The sequence below is a fragment of the Cavia porcellus genome, unplaced genomic scaffold (assembly GCF_034190915.1).
Source record: "Cavia porcellus strain 051 isolate PalLab524CR breed Dunkin Hartley unplaced genomic scaffold, mCavPor4.1 scaffold_16, whole genome shotgun sequence".
In the NCBI taxonomy this organism is placed as follows: Eukaryota; Metazoa; Chordata; class Mammalia; order Rodentia; family Caviidae; genus Cavia; species Cavia porcellus.
In genome coordinates, this window is record NW_026947499.1 from 43,239,360 (window position 1) to 43,259,062 (window position 19,703).

The 19,703-nt window shown below is 39.6% G+C and overlaps 1 protein-coding gene across 2 annotated transcripts in view; it reads left to right on the forward strand.

The window, feature by feature from the left end:
- The window catches only part of Shisa9 (shisa family member 9), a 299,624-nt gene extending 280,450 nt beyond the window's left edge, over positions 1–19,174 (forward strand). For both annotated transcript variants that reach the window (XM_003477762.5, XM_003477763.5), the window contains one exon: positions 15,390–19,174. In XM_003477762.5, the coding sequence (XP_003477810.2) occupies positions 15,390–15,769 (380 nt within the window). In that variant the 3' untranslated portion in view covers positions 15,770–19,174. The remainder of the gene's footprint in view (positions 1–15,389) is intronic.
- Positions 19,175–19,703: the final 529 nt, after the last annotated feature.

Below are 19,703 nucleotides of genomic sequence, written 5' to 3' on the forward strand. Positions count from 1 at the left end.
GTAGAGCGATAACTGGGAGGCTGCAGAGTGCATGAGTGTGTGGTTATGTTGGGGAAGCGCAACCAAAAGTTTCGTGGTTCTCATAATTGAGCTAAGGCTGTTGGTCTGGGGATCATACTTTGAAAATCACTGCAGCAGAGAAGTCATTTATATGAGGTCTCTAGTTTTTTTTTTTAAATGAGGTCTCTAGATTTTTTTAAAATGAGGTTTATGGTTCTGAAGAAAGGAGCTTAACCAGGACCCTAAAGGCTCAGAAACACCTGGGTTTCAGGATGGAGGTTTGAGTGGAAGTGAATAATATTCTACAGTGAGAAAGAGAGCTCTAGATCTACATGTCTAATGAGAATCTCCTGACTACTCAGTTGCTGTCTAGATAGAGACAGATTTTCAGGTCTTGCATTAGATAATAATTGTTCACATGTCAAAGTCCATTTTTAGAAATACAAACAAAATTTAGAACATGACAGACCTACTAATTTGAGAGGCATAAATTTTTTTCCTCCTCTGTGAAAAACAAAGCCATTAGGATTCCGTGACAATATTTGGAGGCAGTCTGCGTCCCTGTTCTCTTAGATTAGCCCACTGTCAGATACATTTAGCAGATATTTCAGGACAGGTCAAAAGCAAAAGAAGAAGAAAAGAAAAGTATTTTCTATCCACACTAGGCTAACTTCACTTGTCCTGCTAAATGCTCCCTTATTTATTTTGCCTTGTCTGGAGAAGGGTAAGGGAAAGAGCTCCAGAGAAGGCCAGGCCCAATTTTCTTTGAGGTCATTGGTCTTTCTGTAGTGTTGTCTACTACCCTTCAGATTTATAAGATAAATTCTAATAACAAAGTTGGAGAGTTTTGCATATCCTTCCATTTTAAGAGTAAAAACCAAGTTGACTCAAATTTCAATTGACTTAGTCAGTTTGGACTCAGATTCACTTCAATTCTAGTCCTGGATCCATCATTTACTAGTCTCCTTTTACTAACGCAAATCATTCGGCTCCTCTAAGCTCCTGTTTTCTGACCTGAAAAATGCAGACAATGATACCTCCTAGACCACTGAGAAGATGAGATAATGTTTAAAATATATGTCAAAGTACACAGCATAAGGAAAGTGGTAAGTGCGTACAGGCATTATATTATTTTGCCATTACTATCAAGTCAGCAAAATCCCCTGACTCCTCAAAATTCTCTGGTAAACTCCATTTATCCCATCATTTCCCAAGCATTTTTGACATCTTATCTCTCTTCTCTTAAGGCAAACCAGTTAACATTTTAATATGCAATGGCATAGATGTTGCTAGGGACTCACTTTGAGAACATCAAGCATTAACTAGGAAGTAGATGAAGAGAGGGAGTCACATGGGGAGTCTGGATGAGAAAGAGTAGCTGTGAGGACAAAACCCTGCAGATACAAGTTTCTTGATGCCACCTGCATTGACTATGACCATGAAGAGAATGTGTCTGCCAGGACAGGAAATGGCATTTCACTCCTTTGAATTGTCTAATTTCCTATCTTAGGGCTTCCTGTGCAGGTTGCCTCCTGGTGGTCACCTCTGTTAATCCACCTGTGCCTGCCCTGATTACATCTGGTTTATTTGTTTAAAATTTACCAAGAGAAAACATCACTTGACGCCCAGCAGATAGTCTTCAATGAAGCATGTCTTGGGAATCACTTGCTTTTTTCAAAATGAATCTGAACTACCTGAAGCCTCTCTGAAACACTGAACTTGGGGAAAACTATGATACTGTGATTAAACTGGTGAAGTTCTACAAGGAATCAGCTTGCTTACTATTTCCCAAGCCACTCTGTGCTGAAAACTTCCATTTCTACTGCTGTTGAAATACAAGCAATCAGAATATCCACTCTCCACTGGGTTTGAGGGGAAAATTGTTTGAAGCAATACAAGAAAACGTCACAGCACAGAGTTTGGTATACAGTTGGTGCTAAACCTGTGTAAAAGAGAGTTGTGCTTGTGTAATTTCCTTTCATCTGTGCTTCAGAAATTATTCTTAATGATAATGAGAGAGTCTTTCAGAAATAATTCACTGCACTCTGCTTTTCTGCTTTTATAAGCAAGGAAATTGAGACCCCCTGTGAAAGTGAGGTTGCCTAAGGTTACACAAGAAAATTACATCATAGTAGTACTCCAAAGAAAGTCCTCTTAGACCTCAAGGAAAGGCTTAAGGACTGGATTCAAAATCTCCAGAGATGCAGGATACAAATGTAAATCCTGAGGCTACCCACTCCTAAGGATTTGGAGCATTTGAATATGGGGTCCAGCATATTCACTTTTAAATGCATCTCCTGCATTCTTATGTATACTACGGTTTAAACTTATCTCTTTCTAATACCCAAACTGCAATGCCAACACAGTTTGTTCTAGAGCCCCAATTCCCACAGCATCCTGCCCAACACGAGTATTTTTGATGTTTGCTAAGATAAAACCAATTTCCTAGTAGTCATTTGAACTGGGCTACAGCTGGAAGATAAGACCGTCAGAGATAGACTGTCTTAAATTTAGTTTCCTGCTTTGCCGCTCATTAGCAGTAACAGTGACTTGATAGACAAATTATTCACATCACTGGGCCTTAATTCCTTCTTGTTACATGGAGTCATGTTGTCTTGTCATCTTTCCTCAAGGGAATTTGAATGTAATGATGTAAGTGAAATAGCTGCAGTGGTATTTAGCCCCTAGTAGGTTCTCAAAAATCTTATCTCTTACTTACCCTAAGAAAACTGATGTATCCCTGTGAGAACTGTTTTTTCCAAGAGACCCTATGGGAGGTACAAAGCAACAGAAAATGTGTAATTGGGTTACAGTTCCACTGGAGTGCACACATCCTACAGACCATCCTGGGAGAACACTCACCTAGAAGCTGCTTCAAAACATTACTTCATGAAATTCTAGCCTTTGCAATTTCCTGATCTGGGTTATTGGTTTGGTAGTGAGAATACAGAGCAGGAGGAGGATAGGGGGTGATTGAGGTGATATTTTTTAATAAAAATCAAATCCCACCTGCGCTTGTGTTCAGCTCTCTTGAAAAGCACACAGCAAGCACTGTAGCTTTGATGGTCGTCCTTGCAAACCCATAGGGCATGAAATGAACTGGTGGAGAGCGTTCTTTGGTTTTGAGAAAATGCCATCATCTTAGGATTGCAATAAACATTTTACTGGTTTGAAAGCAAGTGCCTCTGAGTATAAGCCATCTAGACCCATTTATTCCAAAGCTACCTGATAGATGTCCACAGAACACATTAGGACTTAACATACATTTAGTTAATAAAATTTCTAAATGAAGCTGGGCATACCATTTGAAATAAATCTTGTCTTTTCTAAAGAAGGACTGGAAAATAGAAAATTAGCCAGGTGGGAGTCAGGAGACCTATAGTACATTCTGAGCCCGATGCTACTTTCACTCATGTGGGTATATATTTTGATGTCTTAATACTTGAGCTAATGTGGCCTATCATATAAAGTGGAAAATTGGTGATATAATTGTCATTGTGGTCCCTGTATTTTTCCATAAAGATCCCAGCTTTTTCTCTGATTGGCTTTCCCTGTCATGTTCCAGTCTCTGAACAAGTCATGACAGTGAAAGCAATGAAATGGGCTGTTTGTAGTTCCTGGGGAGAAAGGAAGAAGTATGCCATCTAAACCACATGGCTTAAGAAGATGGTAAAGTGGATCCCACCTGAAAAGTGAGGACTCTTCCCAGAAGTAGGGTAAATTAATGATTTGTGTTTTTGTCAGTTATCTATTGCCACATAACATGTGTGACAAAGGACTTCATATATGATGGCTTACAATTTATTGAGCCCAGCATTTATTCAGATCAGGAGTGTATATTAGTAAGTTATTCGGGTGTGAAATGTTCTACAAGTCTCCATTGACTTCACCCATCTGTCCGGGAGTTGGCTGGATGTTGGCTGGATTTAGCCTGGAATGACTGGGGTGGCTCTGCATGTTCTTGGGTGTCATCCTCAGAGAAGAGGGCCAGATACTTTCTTGTTATGGCCAACATGCAAGAGCACAACCAAAACCCAGCGAACTTCATTTGCATTATGTCTACTAATAGCATTACTCACGTGGATGAACTTGGAATCTAGTGTTGAAGCATCAATAGCCTCTTTTTCTTTCTTTTCCCGGTGGAGAATTTTCAGAGGCATGTGAAAATGAATATAGATATAGGGAAGGGCAAAGAATTGATTTATGTCGTAATCTAATATAGGGTCCCAGATTTTACAGTGATCCACTTTGAGATGATTCATACAGAGATACAGCAAAGTGGAAAATGGCAAGTAGTACTAATTAATTTGCTTTATTTAAAATCTAAAGTTGTATAAAATTTTGCCCCCATGGAGGTTGATCAGAAGACAAATCACACAATGAATTTCTGAAAAGAAGTATTGCTGTCTATGAATCAGCAACATAGTGTGCATGGAGAAGCAGCAAGTGAACATGCATTTTTTAATGGGGCTCTGTTGTGTTGAGGACTGTGGTCAGCTGTGGCTAAAGCGTGAACCTCAGTAGCCTTTCTGACCATGGCAGCTGCGTGGTCTAAATGCCTAAGGGAAGAGACAAAGGAGTTGAGGTTTCAGAGAGCTGTCAGCAGCAAAAGACGTGCAATGGGTTCTTGGCAGCCACAACAAAGGTGGCTCATGGAACAGCCTGGACAGTGTGGTGCAAAGACCAGTCCAGGCAGTTTCAGAGTCCTCCCCAGCAAAGACACCAGAAGACTTCCTGGGAGGAAACTTTGTAGTTAAGACCAAAAGAGAGCCAAGGTCATGCACATTCCCTTTCTGGATTCTTAGATGTGAATCAGAAAAGATGTGGTGTCTTGTGGGGAGTGCCAGATACCTTGAGCTTCTTGAGGACCTGGTTCAAATGCACTTCTCTCTACTTATGTCTCTGCAGCTGAGACTCAAACCAGAGGAAACTGAGCTAATCACCATAAGGACAAATCTTTCCATCTCCAGCCCCTCTACTGCTTGGGAAGCTCAGCATTTTTCCTGCCTTTCTTGTTTCTCCCTGCTGAGATAGCCTCAGGAACCTGCCCAGCTAGGATTTCAAAAGGAAGGAAAATGTCTGAATATTTTATTGATAACATGAACTAAACCCCTTTTACTTTTAATTTAGCTTGTGAAGGAAGGAAAGAAAAAGCAGAGATAAATTATTTCTTTATAAATTAGGGAAAATACTGTCTGACATTGCCAAAAGTCTCCGTAAATGCATTGGAGTAAGAGCGTATGTTTCTCATTCATATAGTGGTTCCAAGGGGAGTGGTCCATGTTGGTGGGGCAGTTGCACAACAGTGCTCTCTCAGGACCCCCCAGGGCCTCCATCCTTGTTGCCCTACCATCCCCTACGGTGTTATCCTCCTCCACATTGTTACAACTGGTTACTGTCATAAATGATTCTAGTCTTTGTGAAGGAAAGAGAGGACACCCACTCAGGACAGCAATTTTCTTTTAAGCAAGTAATGTGAGGTAAAAATGGGAGGCATTACTTTTGCCTGCATTCCATTGATAAGAGATCAGTCATTGATGAGAAATCAGCCACGTGGCTAACTTTATCTTCCAAGAAGGCTGAGAAGTCTAGTTTGGAATCAGATGAACATGTACACAAGAGAAAAAGTGGAAAAGATATGACCCAGAAGATAAGTATAGAAGATACAACCACCTATGCTATCTTACAGATGATGTTACATTTAAGGAGTCCTATTTGCCATGGACAATGTGAGCTTTTATATACCTAGTCTCATGTACTTCTGCACTGCACAGTACAAAGTAGATTTTATTACCCTCATTTTATATTTATTTTATTTTCCAACAAAGACATCAATAGCAGCTGAAATCTATTGAATGCCTACTGTTAGACAAGGCCATTGGCACAAATTACTCTTCGTGGTTCTTTTCAGTACTCTCAACCACCCTACTACATAGCCTATGTTATTTTATTTTTAACGTTATGGGTAAAACTTTGCTTCAAGTCTCAAGGATATAAGGGGAAGAGCTTAGATTTAAACCCTTTCCAACTGATTTCAAAGTTTATGTTCTTCCTCCTATATTGTGAAGATTTTATAGTCACTAACATCAGATGTACAGACTTCCAAATTCTGTTATATGCACTGATGAACTACACCCTTCAAATTCTCAGCACCATTAATTCCACTTTCCTTCTCAACATTTCCCTGCATTGATGTCTTCCCCTTCTAAAACTGGAGATTCTACTGTAGCTCTCAGGACCCTTGTATGAGATTCAGAGTCAATACTTTGAGTCTTATCATCATCAAAAATGATTTTAGTTCTCTGAGAGGCAGGGCAGGGACAGTGAAAGCATATGGAACAATACTGATGATTATCTCAAAATATGATCTTATCATATTGTCATGGCAATTGTATCTGCCCACTCTGACACAGGAGGCCAACTAAATGAGAAGATCCATGGAAAAGTTCTCAGAGTGTTCCCAGCCTGGAGAGGGTGTGAAGAAACCTTGCTCTCCTTTCAGTTCCATGAGAAGCATGGAACTCCTTTATGTAATCCAGCTGTGGGGTAAGAGGCCACAGTCCCATTTGTGTCCAACCCATGCCAGCACACCTCAGAAAATTCTGGAATCCATACCTTTCATAATGAAGTAACCAACTGAAAAGAAACAGAGCCTGCAGGGAGAGTTCCACATCACTCCTAACACCTTTCTCAATTTAGGAAGAAAATAATAAATATATTTGACCTTGTTAGCGATAGGTATTAGAGTCTTATTGAACTTCTGGTTGTGACATGTTTATATTTGCTTTTGAGAACAGATGAACATCTGTACTTCAGTGTCTGATGTTTTGAAAGAAAGAATCAAAAAGAATATTTTTCTGCATTATTTTCACCCCTATAGTTCTGAGGGCATATTGCCCTCAACAGGGACCCTTGTGAAATAATCATCTTCTACAATGCAGACAAATGGTTAAATACATGGTGTGTGCTGTGGCCATAAAGTCTAGCAGTGGAGCCAACTGTTGTGGGTTCAAATTCCAGATCATCACTTGAACAATTTGCCAGATCTCTCTGAGACTAAGTTTCACTCTTTATAAAATTAAACCAATAATAGCACTTTCCTCATTAATGTGCTTATAGTATTAAAAGAGGTAACAAATGTAAATTCTCTACTAAGTACCTGGAATATAGAACACATTTAATAAAGATGAGCAATTACTCAGTTTTCTACTGGTTAGAGTAGGGCAATAGGTAGGGAGACAGTGTAAACATCCAGCCTTTTGCTATATCTAGTCTCTTTAGCCTCCCCATGCCACCATGAACTGATTTTATTTTGTCCTCCCCCCCCCAGCTGAGTATGCTAAAGATTATCCAGGACTATACAAACTTCCAGGCACACATAAAGTATAATACATTTCTCCGAGAAATAAAGGTCTTTAAATTTCTGGCCCTTGAATTCCAAGAAAGATCATTCAGTCTCTTGTGATATGGACTAGATGACTAGATAGTAAAACCTCCTGCCAATTTCCAGTGTATTAGAGAATATCATTACAATTGAAGTATCTTCAAGGCTTTCCTTCATTAAATACGTATTACTGTACCTCCATTATGTATCAAGTACAAGCTAGATGTCAGGGAAGCACCAGTAAGTGGAACAGATACAATCACTGCCATAGGTGCAGCTTATGTTCTAGTCAAGGGGGACAGATAGTACACACGTAACTAAGAAAGATAATTTCATATAGTAATATAGGCATAAACACAACTGGTGGAGTGTTTCCTTTTGGAAGAGTTCATCTGAGGAAATAGCCTTTGGCCAGAGAACCAAATGACAAGGAGAATTTGACCTGAAGGAAAAGCAGGAATGAACGCCAAAGGTTCTGAGATTGTGACAAGCTTATGGAACAGAAAGTTATCCAATATACTTGGTTGGATGGTGTCTCTCCAAATCTATGTTCATTCACAACCTCAAGTTGTGAACGCATGCAGAAGTAAGGTATTTGTGAATATAATCAAGTAAAAAAAGATTATAGTGGATTTTCGAGTTTTTATCCAATGGCTAATGTTTTTACAAGAGAGAAATTCTTGGAAACAGTCACACACACACACACACACACACACACACACACACACACACACACACACAGGAAATAGCCACGTAAAGCCTAAAGCAGAGATGGAGCAATGGAACTACCAGACAATGAATGCCAAAGGTTGCTGGCAACAAACAGAAACCGGAAGAGGTAAAGAAGGATCCTCTTCTAGAGTCTTCAGAGGTATTATGGCCTTGCTAACACCTTCCTTAAGTGAAACTTCTGACTTCCAGAACTGTAAAAGAATAAATTTCTGTTGTTACAGCAGTGGTACCTTGTTGCAGTGGTGATGAGTCCCTATCAGGGTGGAAGGAAGGAGAGTGGACAAATAGCCATAGTCTGGGTTACACAGACTTGAAACTAATGCAAAAATTTGACTTCAGGCTTCAATATGATGGGAAGCTTAATTGTGTAGTTCTTTTTTTTTTCAGTCAAAGACAGACAGATGAGAAATGGTGAAAGTTTAGCTGGGAAGGTATCGGTATCACTTACCAGGTGAAATCTATCACCGAAGATTCAAGAGTAACACCAGGTGAGGATGAGCTGTAGGAACCCTCCTCAAGAGATCTTTGGTCTAAGGAAAGGAGGTAGGTGGCAGACCACCTGCAGAACCCCTCAGATGTGCAGCTTGTTTTGGAAACTGGTTATTACCTTGATGCTTTCTATTTCCATGGAAGCAAGGCTCCATTTTGCCCTACACCTGTACAAGTGTCTGCTGCTAATTAAGACAGAGACAGATGGAGGAAGATACAGTTTAATTTTGCAGCCCCAGTTCCTTCAAGGCAATTAGGCTTATTGGAAGAAAAGTACCTTTTTTCTTTCTTCTCCCTCTTGTTTTAATGATGAAAAATCAAATCTGAAGAGGACCAGTGTTGAAAGGCCCACACATCTGTTTCCTGGATGGCTTGTCAGCCATCTGCCCAGAAGGTACTCGGGGCTGATTAGGTTAATGCATTTATTAATGGGGCTTAAAAGACTGTTCAATGAATCTGTTATTCCTTTCACAAAGAGCTTTTTAATATACTAAGACAAGGATCACAACGCACAAGCAGAGTCACCAGGTAAACAGGTCTGCAGCCTCATCTGGCTCCAAATCAGATAGGAACAGAAAATACTGTGGGAGAGGGTTTTATGAAAACTGCATTTCCAGGTGGTACAAATGGTTCACCCACCCAACCACCTACCATTTTCCAGTTGTTGAAGTAATCTTGAAAATATCTCTTTGGAGAGTGATTTCCTGCCTGAGGCACCCAATTCTGTGCTTTGTGTCTCTAAAAAAACATGATAGTTCAATGAATAGAAATGTCAGATAAATAGGTGTTAACGATACAATCTTGCCTACAGAACACTTGATGATTAAAAGATTACTTTCTCCACTGTACCACACAGATATGCTTTCAAAGCTACCATGCTTCTTACTTTAGGGATTGCTATTATGCATCAGTTATATGCTGCTACATAACAAATGACCACAAAGCTTTACATGGCAAACAATTATTGGGATCATGATTGTAATTCAGCTGGGCAGTTCTAGTTTGGACTGGATTAGTTGGCTGCTCTTGATAGAGTTTGCTCAGTATATGAAATCAAATGAGAAATGGGCTGATGGCTGTATTGTTTGGGGTAACCTCACTGGATATGTAGCAGTCTGAAGGCTGGCTGTTGACTGTGGTGAACTTGGGTAGCTGGCCTGTGGATTACTCGTTCGCACAGAGGGAGAGTTTCCAATGGTTAATATCAGAAGCTGTTCCAATCTACTGGTCAAATCCTGCTACAATTTGGCTAGCTTTAAGGTGTGGGGAAATAGACTTTATCCTTGGATGGGAAGAGCTAAGAAGTATTATGGCCACCCCTGCAATATACTACATGGTTTTGTTTTCCTTTACCTTCAAATCTCAGTTTAAAAGGTACTTCCTCAAAGCCTCTTTGTATACACTCTCATAGAAATAAGCTAGGCACTCAGAAAACATGGTGAGTGGAAATAAGAGGAAAGGGAACAAGGAAAAGAGGGCATATTGGTTTAGGTGAATGCCCAGTAGGTTGCACAAATGTCAGTTGACTTTAATACAGTGGTTCTTTTATAACACAGGAAGTAGAAAAATATATGTATCAAAGTTACTGTATTTCAGGAATTGTCCCCTATAGCTAGTGTAACTCATATAAATGTGAGAGTATTTAATATTTTCCCCATTTCACATCTAAGGGGTTAAGTGGCATCCCCAAGGGTTATCTGATTGCAGAGCCTGTGAACTTTCTTGTCCACTTCACGTGTCAAACATATTCAATTTCCGAAGAGCATCCAATACCAGGCTCACTTAAGAAATCAACTCAAGTTTGAGTATGTGAGTTCTCCATGGAAGACTCGATGTTTCCTACTAATAAAGCTTCTCCCCACTCTGCATGGACATAGAAAGAGTTGAATGCAGCTTTGTCAATGTTTCCTTAGAATTTTCTGAGAAGACATCACTCATACTATCACCTGTGTCCCAATTCATAATCAGTTTTTTCCATTTGTCAGAAATTTGAAACTTTGAAACTTGCTCTGGGAAAACATTAGCCTGGTATCTGGATGTAGGGACCTGGAAATGAATGATTCTAAGTCATGTCTGAGCACACAACAAAACCAAGTGAGATTTTTAGTGAGACATGACTGGGAAGGGAATGGGAAAGGACATTTCTCATCTATCTTGCCCTGATACAGTTCTCTACAGTATTTTGCTCATAAATACACTAATTGAATATTTATTGAGTACCTACAGTAGGTGGGAACTAGGCTGGATACTGCTTAAACAATAGTAGTTGCAAAGCCGACCTGACCTTGCCGTCATGTGAGAGATAATGAATGAACTGCATAAATGTGTTGAAGCAGCAGCTGTGATGAGTGCTGTAGAGAAGAGTCTATCACAGAGGGATCTGATTATTTCAGACCTCCTAGAAGGGAGCAGTACCTGAGGATGATGGGAATGATTTAGAAAGTCACTTGTGTTTAGTTCTTTACAAAACTTTGTGCTGACAGTGTGATAGATGCTGGGGCCATTCCTATGGTTCAAAACCTTTGTAGTAGAGTCACCCTGAGTTTATGAAGTTCTATGTTGGAGACACACTCTGATTAAATAGATTTGGAGCCGAGTCTAAGTATCTGAATACTTAATGACCCCATATGATTCCCTATAAGTATTGCTAAGACTGAAACCATTGAACCACACAGATGGAAAGAAGGTTCTTACTCTCAAAAACTCACACTGTAGTGGAGAAATATATGTGACCATGGAGACCACATAGCATAGTCAGTGTTCTGATGGAGACAGAAGAGGTGGCTGAGGAGTTTGGGGGAATCAGGGATCAGCTAGTTCCAAAAAAATGAGCAACAGACAGCCTTGTATAAGTGAGTGAGCATGATACCCTAGCCCATAGGTATAGAACAAATCAGGAACCCTGCTACACTCATAAATCTGGTTATTTTTCTGTAGCATATGCCATGTATAAATTGTGTGTAATTTGTAGGATTATTTGGTTACCATCTTTGCCACCCTAGTAGAATGTCCACTGAGAGTCTAAAGCTATCTTTTAGGAAACAAGACAATAGGATTCCACCCCAGCCCTAGTATTAAGTGGTACCATCCTAAGTAACACACAATATTTCAAGAATATGTACTCCTCTCATCTTTAAGTGCAAACTGTGTAGACCATGTCTGTTTCTGACTCTCTGTTGTATTTCCAGTGTTTATCACAAGGCTGATGACTATCTGATGAATAATTAAATGACTGAGCAAGGGCTTCCAGGAGTTTTGGTAGGTTGTGACATTAGCCCTTCATCTTAGAACTATGCTTTTGATTGTGTCATGAAGAGTAAGCTATGGGAAGCGAAATGGCAGCAAGGCCAGTTTAGGAGCTCAGTTAGGCCACTGTTCAGAAGGGGTAGCAGAGCACCCCTATAGCACTCTGGAAGGCCAAAGCAGAAGGTTCAAAGTTTGAGTACAACCTGGAAACTTAGTGTGATCCTGCTTCAAAATTTTAAAAAAAGGACTGGGAGGAATGTAGACTGGTGCAACCACTGTGGAAATCAGTGTGGAGAGTCCTCAAAAATCTAGGATTAGAGGTGCCATTGACCCAGCTATACCCATTCTGGATATCTTCCCAGAAGAATTAGAAGCATCATATCATTGCAATATACACACCCATTTATAGCAGCATAGTTTGAAATGCTTAAATCTTGTAAACACCCCAAATGCCCATTGCCCAAGGAGTGGATAAAAAAGATATGTTTTTTTAAGTTGCCCAGACTATACTCAAACTTTGAATCTTCTGCCTCAGCCTCCCAAAGTGCTATGGGTGTACTTTGCTACCTCTCCTGAACAGTGCCCTAAATGTGCTAGCAAACTCGGCCATAAAGAAGCATAAACTTGAGACATTTCTGGGTACATGGATGCAACTTGAGACCATACTCTTAAGTGAAGTAAATCAAACTCACATGTGTAAATATCTCATTGTATCCCTGGCATGCTAAAATTAAAGGGTAAATAAAGACCAAAATGTACAATAAATATTGTGAAATGGCAAGAAATTGTTCATGAGGAACTAGGGAAGGGGCAGGGGAAAGGAAGGAAGAGGAAAGCAAATACAAATGATTAAAAGAAAGATAAACTAGAAGGAAAGCTTTGCAAATAGGGAGAGGAAGAGGGGTTAAAAGGAGGAGGGGGATTGAGGAAAAAAGAACCAAAATATATCATGTCCAGGTACAATTTTCTTATGATGAATATGATCACTATGTGAATCTAAAATGTACCAATAAATTTCAGTTTTAAAAAGAGGACTGAGAATATATCTTAGTGTGAGGTTTGTGGGCTCAGTCCCTACTATCAGAAAAAGGGATTGAGTGGCAGAAAGGGGATCAATTAGAGACACATTACTAGATACCATAAGTGTAAGCACTTGGTGCTTATTTGTGCTGGAAGATAATAGGAGGATGAGGTCAGCAGCAGTTCCCAAGTTTCTGAATTGAGCCCCTGGGTAGTAGAGTGGTCCCTTGTAAGAGATAAAGAACCTGAAAAGAATAAAAGCTGAGCAATGATGGAGTCATCTCTTTTTGAGAGAGATGCTAGAGAATACTCCCAAGAGGTAGTTGGATGGGTGAATTTGCAAACATTATATAGGCAGAAACCATAGAGGATGCTTTTGTTGAAATCTCATGGCACTGGAAATCTAAAACTTTCTTTTAGGAAATAAGACAATAGGATTCCATCCCAGCCCTAATATTAACTGGTGCCATTTTAAGTAACACACAATATTTCAATAATAAGTGTTTCTGTCATTTTCCATAGCAAACTCTATGATTTCTTTTGACTTTGACATAGGTATCTTCAGATAGTTCTAGAATTTAGAGAAAGGGGAACTTTCTATTGAAAGGCTTTATCACAGATAATTGGATATAAGGAAACCTACCTGATGCTATGTTAAGCATAAAAGTTAATACATGGTTTCTTGGAGTGTTGTGCTGAAGAGTATAAGCAGAGGCCAAGTTTACCAGAAATAGCTCTGTGATCAATGGTGATGTCTGCAACAGACACAGAGAGAACAAGTGTAACATAAAGTTCCCCTCCATCATCTTTCAAATGCATCAAAATATGTTTCTTGGACCTAGGTTCCAACTTGGTTCAGCTATTAGGCTTCGGTAACTTAGTTAAATCATTTTATGTGTTTGCATTTAACAGTTCTCTAACTGGTCAAGCAGGAATAATAATCTCTATATTTCCTACTTTTGTTATCGAAAGGGTCAAGTGAGAAAGAACATGGAACCATGATAGTCTCTGTGAATTTATATAAACTCTTCAGTAATAACACTTTGGGATGTCAAAAATGGGGATGAAGGAACACAGATAACACTATTTCCTGAAAGATATAATTTCAAAAGTTTATCCTTAAGAAATTAATTTTAAAATTGTATAACATCTTATAACGTAAAATTGTAGGGTAGAACAATAGGAAATAAAAGCAGTCTCATAAAATCAGAAAATAAGTATCAAATAAGGGAAAAGAAGAAAAGAAGAGAGGAAAGGAGGGAGAAGTCATTCATTGTAGGGAAGAGTGTGAAATAGAGTGAAAATTGGTATAGCTCTTTTGACAAGAAGCTGGCAATGCATATAATGAGATTTAACAATATTTATAATCTTTGGCCATGTAATCCCATTTTGGGTAATCTAGATCAGATGTCAGGAAACATTTAAAACACTGGATATAAATACTTCAGGATCTTCAGGCCATATAATATCTGTCACCAAGTACTCAATTGTACCACAGCTCTAGCAGAGCAAAATCAGCCATAAACAATACTTACGTAAATGAATGTGGGTTTGTTTACAATAAAACTTTATTACAAATACAGATAGTAGCTAGTTTTGATGGTATTCTGTAGGCCAAGGTTTACCAATCTCTGAGGTAGATTAGGAAAATATTTTTTAACAAGATTCTAAATATAGAGAAATTTAGGCCAAATACTTCTTATCCCAGCCTTATCCATAATAATAAAACACAGGTGCAGCTTGAATGTTTATCAGTAGGGGGATTGATTAATTTTGATTGTTCTGCTCAAGGAAATATTACATAGGTATTAAAGTCCTTCTTGTTAGTATTATGAGATGGAGAAATGCTTGACAGAATGTTATTGGAGGAAATAAAATAGTTTTTAACATAATGATGCATATGATGATGGTAGCTAACATGTAAGAATTTTACATACATCTAATCACTTAACCACGTAAAATGTACTTTTTAGTGCAACTACCTTATGCAGTAGCTGGGATTTGAACACAGGTGTGCATAATGCTAAAAGCCAAAATAAAAACAACTAAGCAAACTACTGAAAGCCCTAAATTAAACTTTATTAAAAAGAACAGAAGAAAGTATGCACAACAGTTGATATTGTCTGTCCTGAGTGTTAAGTGATAGACATTACTATTTTTAACAGGTTCAATATTTTCTTCAATGAGAATGTATTACTTAGTAATGAAGAAGCAATGCTTGCATTTTGTAAGGAAGCCAAGGTTAGAGGAAGATAAGGTGGGACTGTGGTGGGAGAAACATTTACCTGATGGAATCTAGTGATTCCCTCTGGCATGCTCTTAACCTGCTTGGTCCCTGCTTTTGTTTGTGGAAAGGACATGACAGTCCTCTTTCTTCTGTCTTGTATCGGGTTGAGTTGCATGGTGTTTTGTTTGCGTTGTTGGTCCATTTTTATGCTCTCTTGGGTTGACCTTTCAGTCCTAACTCTCTTTCTCCTCTCTTTCCTTCCCCCATCCATCCATGTGTCCCACTGTGCAGCTGACAAGGTCAATGATGACTTCTACTCCAAGCGACGGCACCTGGCTGAGCTGGCCGCCAAGGGGAACCTACCTCTTCACCCAGTAAGAGTGGAGGATGAGCCCCGGGCCTTCAGCCCCGAGCATGGGCCTGCCAAGCAGAATGGACAGAAGTCCCGCACCAACAAGATGCCCCAACATCCCCTGGCCTACAACTCTACCACCAACTTTAAGGGCTGGGACGCCAATGAGCAGTCCCTCCGGCGGCAGGCTTATGGCAACAAGGGCAAGCTGGGTGCAGCAGAGTCGGGTTCCAGTGACCCCTTGGGAACTCGCTCCCAACACTACCCACCCACACAGCCATACTTCATCACCAACAGCAAAACAGAAGTGACTGTCTGAGCTGTCGCTGCAGGGAGCACCCTGGAGACCACACTCAACTGATAGAGGCAAAAAACATCCCAGTCCATACCTTCCCTGCCCTGCCCCCTCCATGCACCCACACTCACTGTCAACAGGAACCGACTAGGGATCTACTGGTGATACGGCATCACGCTTTTCCTAGGTCATACCTAACATGCGTCAGGCAGGGGAAGTACTGAAGCATGGACATTCAGCAATACAGCAAAGAGGAAACTGAGGCAGTCTTTCAGCTTCAGGCCCAAGGTGGCCAACTCACTGGCCCAAATCACGGGGCTAATTTTTCTTTTCCTCCTAACTTAAAACTGAAATCCATGATGAAAAAAATAAACAAGTAGCACAATTTAGAGAAATTGTCCATTGGAGCACACATACCATTTACTAAGTGCTGTCTGTTTCTGAGTGAAAGAGGGATAGAGAAAGGACAAGGGTAGACACAAAACAAGAATGTACTTCAAAGAGGAGTTACCTTGGGAGGAATATACCCACATTCTAAGCATTTCCTAATCCCAAGAAGTGATGAGGTAGCAAAATGTGACAATTGTGGGACAGTAACTGAGCCCCAACCATTGTATCAATAGTACTTTTCATATTATCAATGTTGAAAGCAAAAAAGCAACACACACACAAACTCAAAAAAAAAAAAAATAGACCCTGAACCCACCGACAGTGATGGGAAAGAAACAGCGTTTTTAGAGAACTCCCATAGAGACCATGACTATGGAAATGGGAGAGATAGGCTGATGGCGGGAAGAGGATCCAGAGAGAATTCTAAATAAGTTTAAAAAGGGACAAATAAAATATAGGCTTACTACAGAACAGACAAGAACAGCAAATTAACTTTTGTCCAAAATCTTCAAGACTTGAGAAATCAAAATGATAACAACAACAACAAAATCTACAGTTGGAAAAGTCAAGAGATGAGATGAGAACCCAGAAGCTTCTGATTTCTGGCATTTTTCATTCACCTCCAAGCCTCGAAACAGCCACAGAAACAAGTCCTCTATTAACTGTCTATCTTTGACTTCCCATCCCCTTCAGCGCATTCCTGCAGGCGCTGCCAAACTTCAACTGCTTTGGACTGAAAATGTTATAAGCGTGGGTGGTGCCTTCAATGTGTTGTTGTTTGATGACAGTCTTGTTTCTCAAGTGCAACCCGTGTTCTTTTAGCCTTCCTCCTTCCTGTTTTTCTGCAGTAGTAAAATTGTTTCCATTCTTACTTTGTAGGTGAGCCCAGCCCATAACACTTCTGAGGGGTCAGCTGCAATGTCAGCAGTATCTGAGGACACTCCCACTAACCCCACAGTCCCTCTGAATCACTGTCCAGATACCCCATGCCTTCATCACTCACCTAGAATTTCCTTAAGTTGTCTTTCAGGTTGATTCTTATAATCAGTAGCCCTGGGGTACCCCACCAAAAGCAATTTTCCTAAAAATCTTGTTTGCTTAATGCATGGGGGGAGAAGCGAACATCATATAAAGTATGAAGTTTCCAACTAGCCCCTGAACATTTTAGCTAATTAATAGCTAAAAAACCCCACAGTTCCTCTGGTGTCAGAAATTGCAAATGTTCTGATCAAAGAATAGCATTTCTTGCAGCATTCTGCCTTCCGTCTCTCCACCCTGGCATCATGGAACCAACACAGCTGGATATTTATTCTCCCCATCGCTCCCTACAGATATAAAGACACTGACAATACTTTTGATCTCTCTGGGCCTTAGTTTCCTATCTGAAACATGGGGCATTGGGACTAGGTCAAACTTTAAAGCTTTCTGAAATATCAAAACCTCTGCCTCTTTTTAAACTGAAATCTTACAAAGAACCTACTATGTAAGGCTTCTATGTAAAAAGAGATGTGGTCCAGGGTGTAACAGGGGTGAGAGACCCCTTCAGGCTGAGGCCCTAGTACTCCCCAAAGTAAAGTCAACAGAGCTGGGCGTGGTCAGTATTTCAACATTAGTTAGCTACAGACCTGCAACACATGTAGGCATCTCTGTGTATTATCATCACAATATTTGTATCTAAATTGATTCATTTTTAATTTGTTATTTTTAGAAGGACAATTTCTTACTTTCATCATAAAAAATCAGTGTTATTTACTGTAAATAGAATGAATTAGTAAGTGCAAAAACAAGGCAACAGTGGTTAAATTTTAGCTAATACTGGTACCTGTGAAAAGGTTCACAGCCTAAAGTCTGGCACAAGCTTGTTCTGTTAAAAAGAAAGTATGAGATGTTACAGTGTTTGAGATACTAGTACCCAATGGAGACTTTCCTTGCATCAATCAGATGAACTGAAAGGTAAATAAAAAGGAATCTTTCAGGTGAATCAGTGTTAAATAGTGCTATATCCACTGTACTCTATCTACCACTGTTTTGCATAAACTAGTTGTACACAGCCTACACTTCACGAAATACTGGGCTTATCTGTGAGGCTCTCGCCAGCTCAAAGGTTCTATAACCCTTGTCTCCCCTCTAGCTTACCTTTGGCCTTTGTCATCAACCCACTTTATTTTATCCTTAACTCTGACAAAAGGATTTTCTTGGTCCCTGAATCTGTAGTGTTTTGTTTTTCCCTCCTGCTCCTCCTTTTTGGAGTAAACTCCATCTAGTTAACTTGGATCCTTGGAATCAGCAGATCTAATTTTGTCAGCAAAGATGTAGCCTAGCCTGTTACATAAGATGTAGCCATGATGGAAGCCTGGGAAGAATAAGTATTCCCAAAGTGGCACTGTCCAAGAAGGATGTCCCAAGGAGTACTTCCATTTCAACACCTTCCACTGAAGGAGATGGCTTAGGGAGATGAAGTGAGGAGAAAAGTTTGCGTGGGGAAGGCCTGCTTATCCTTTGACTTCCTTTTGAAATGGAGACAGACCTCATGATACTGACAGAGAGGGAAATCTATGGAACTGTATATGACTGCCATTATTGTGGCAAGGATCCTACAATAAGGTGAGGAGACCTAACAAAGAAAAACCAGATCAAAACAGACTGTACTCTCCTCATTCCATGCCCTGGTACTAGCCTCTTCTTCCTTTTGGCTGTTCCCTGATTTCCAGCCCAGTGGGATCAGTCTGGCTTCCCTTTGCCTTCCCAGAGTGTCTCAGCCTCCATTTGCCTTGGGCTCTGCCTGGCATCCCCATTTAATTCCTCCAGTTTTTTTGTGTAAATGGAGCATATTTTATGTGCAAATATTTTAGTAACTGTATGTTCTGCAAGTAAACCTGTGTTAATACTTGTCTCACCTGCAGAGTTTATGATACCAATAATACTTCCTACAATGAAGAAAAACATTTGTTTGTTTTCTAAGAATGTTTATTTGTAAACATATGTATTCACTATATTAATATGAATTTCTTACCTGGCAATAAAACTGATTATATGTGACTCTGTTGAGGTTGCTATGTATTTTTCTAGGGCTCTGCATTCCTAGTCTGAGTTCTCCCAGGAAACACCAATATTAATACACAGACCAAGTCTTTAGGTTTATTCCACTATATATATATATATATATATATATATATATATATATATATATATATTCCCTCTACTAAATTGGTTTTAATGATTAATTTGATTTTGCTGAGTTTTGGACTTTTTTTTAAAACCAGTGATCAGAGTTTTAAAACCAGTGATCAGAGTTATAGAACAATATTGAAAGGCTGGGACATTGAATTCTTCCCCTATTTGAAAAAAAGTTTTTCTTGGGCTTTGTTAGCATTGACATTTTTAAGTAGAAACCTGTCAGAATATGACCCTACAGGCAGAGGCTCTGAGACAAGAATTTGGGTGTAAGCATTTTATTTAATAAGTGATGGTACAATACAGAAGGGGAAAAATCTGAACAGGATTTTTCATACCAGCTGTAAGTACAGGTGGCAGAGGTTCAATGCTGTAGGCAACTTTATGAGACTGT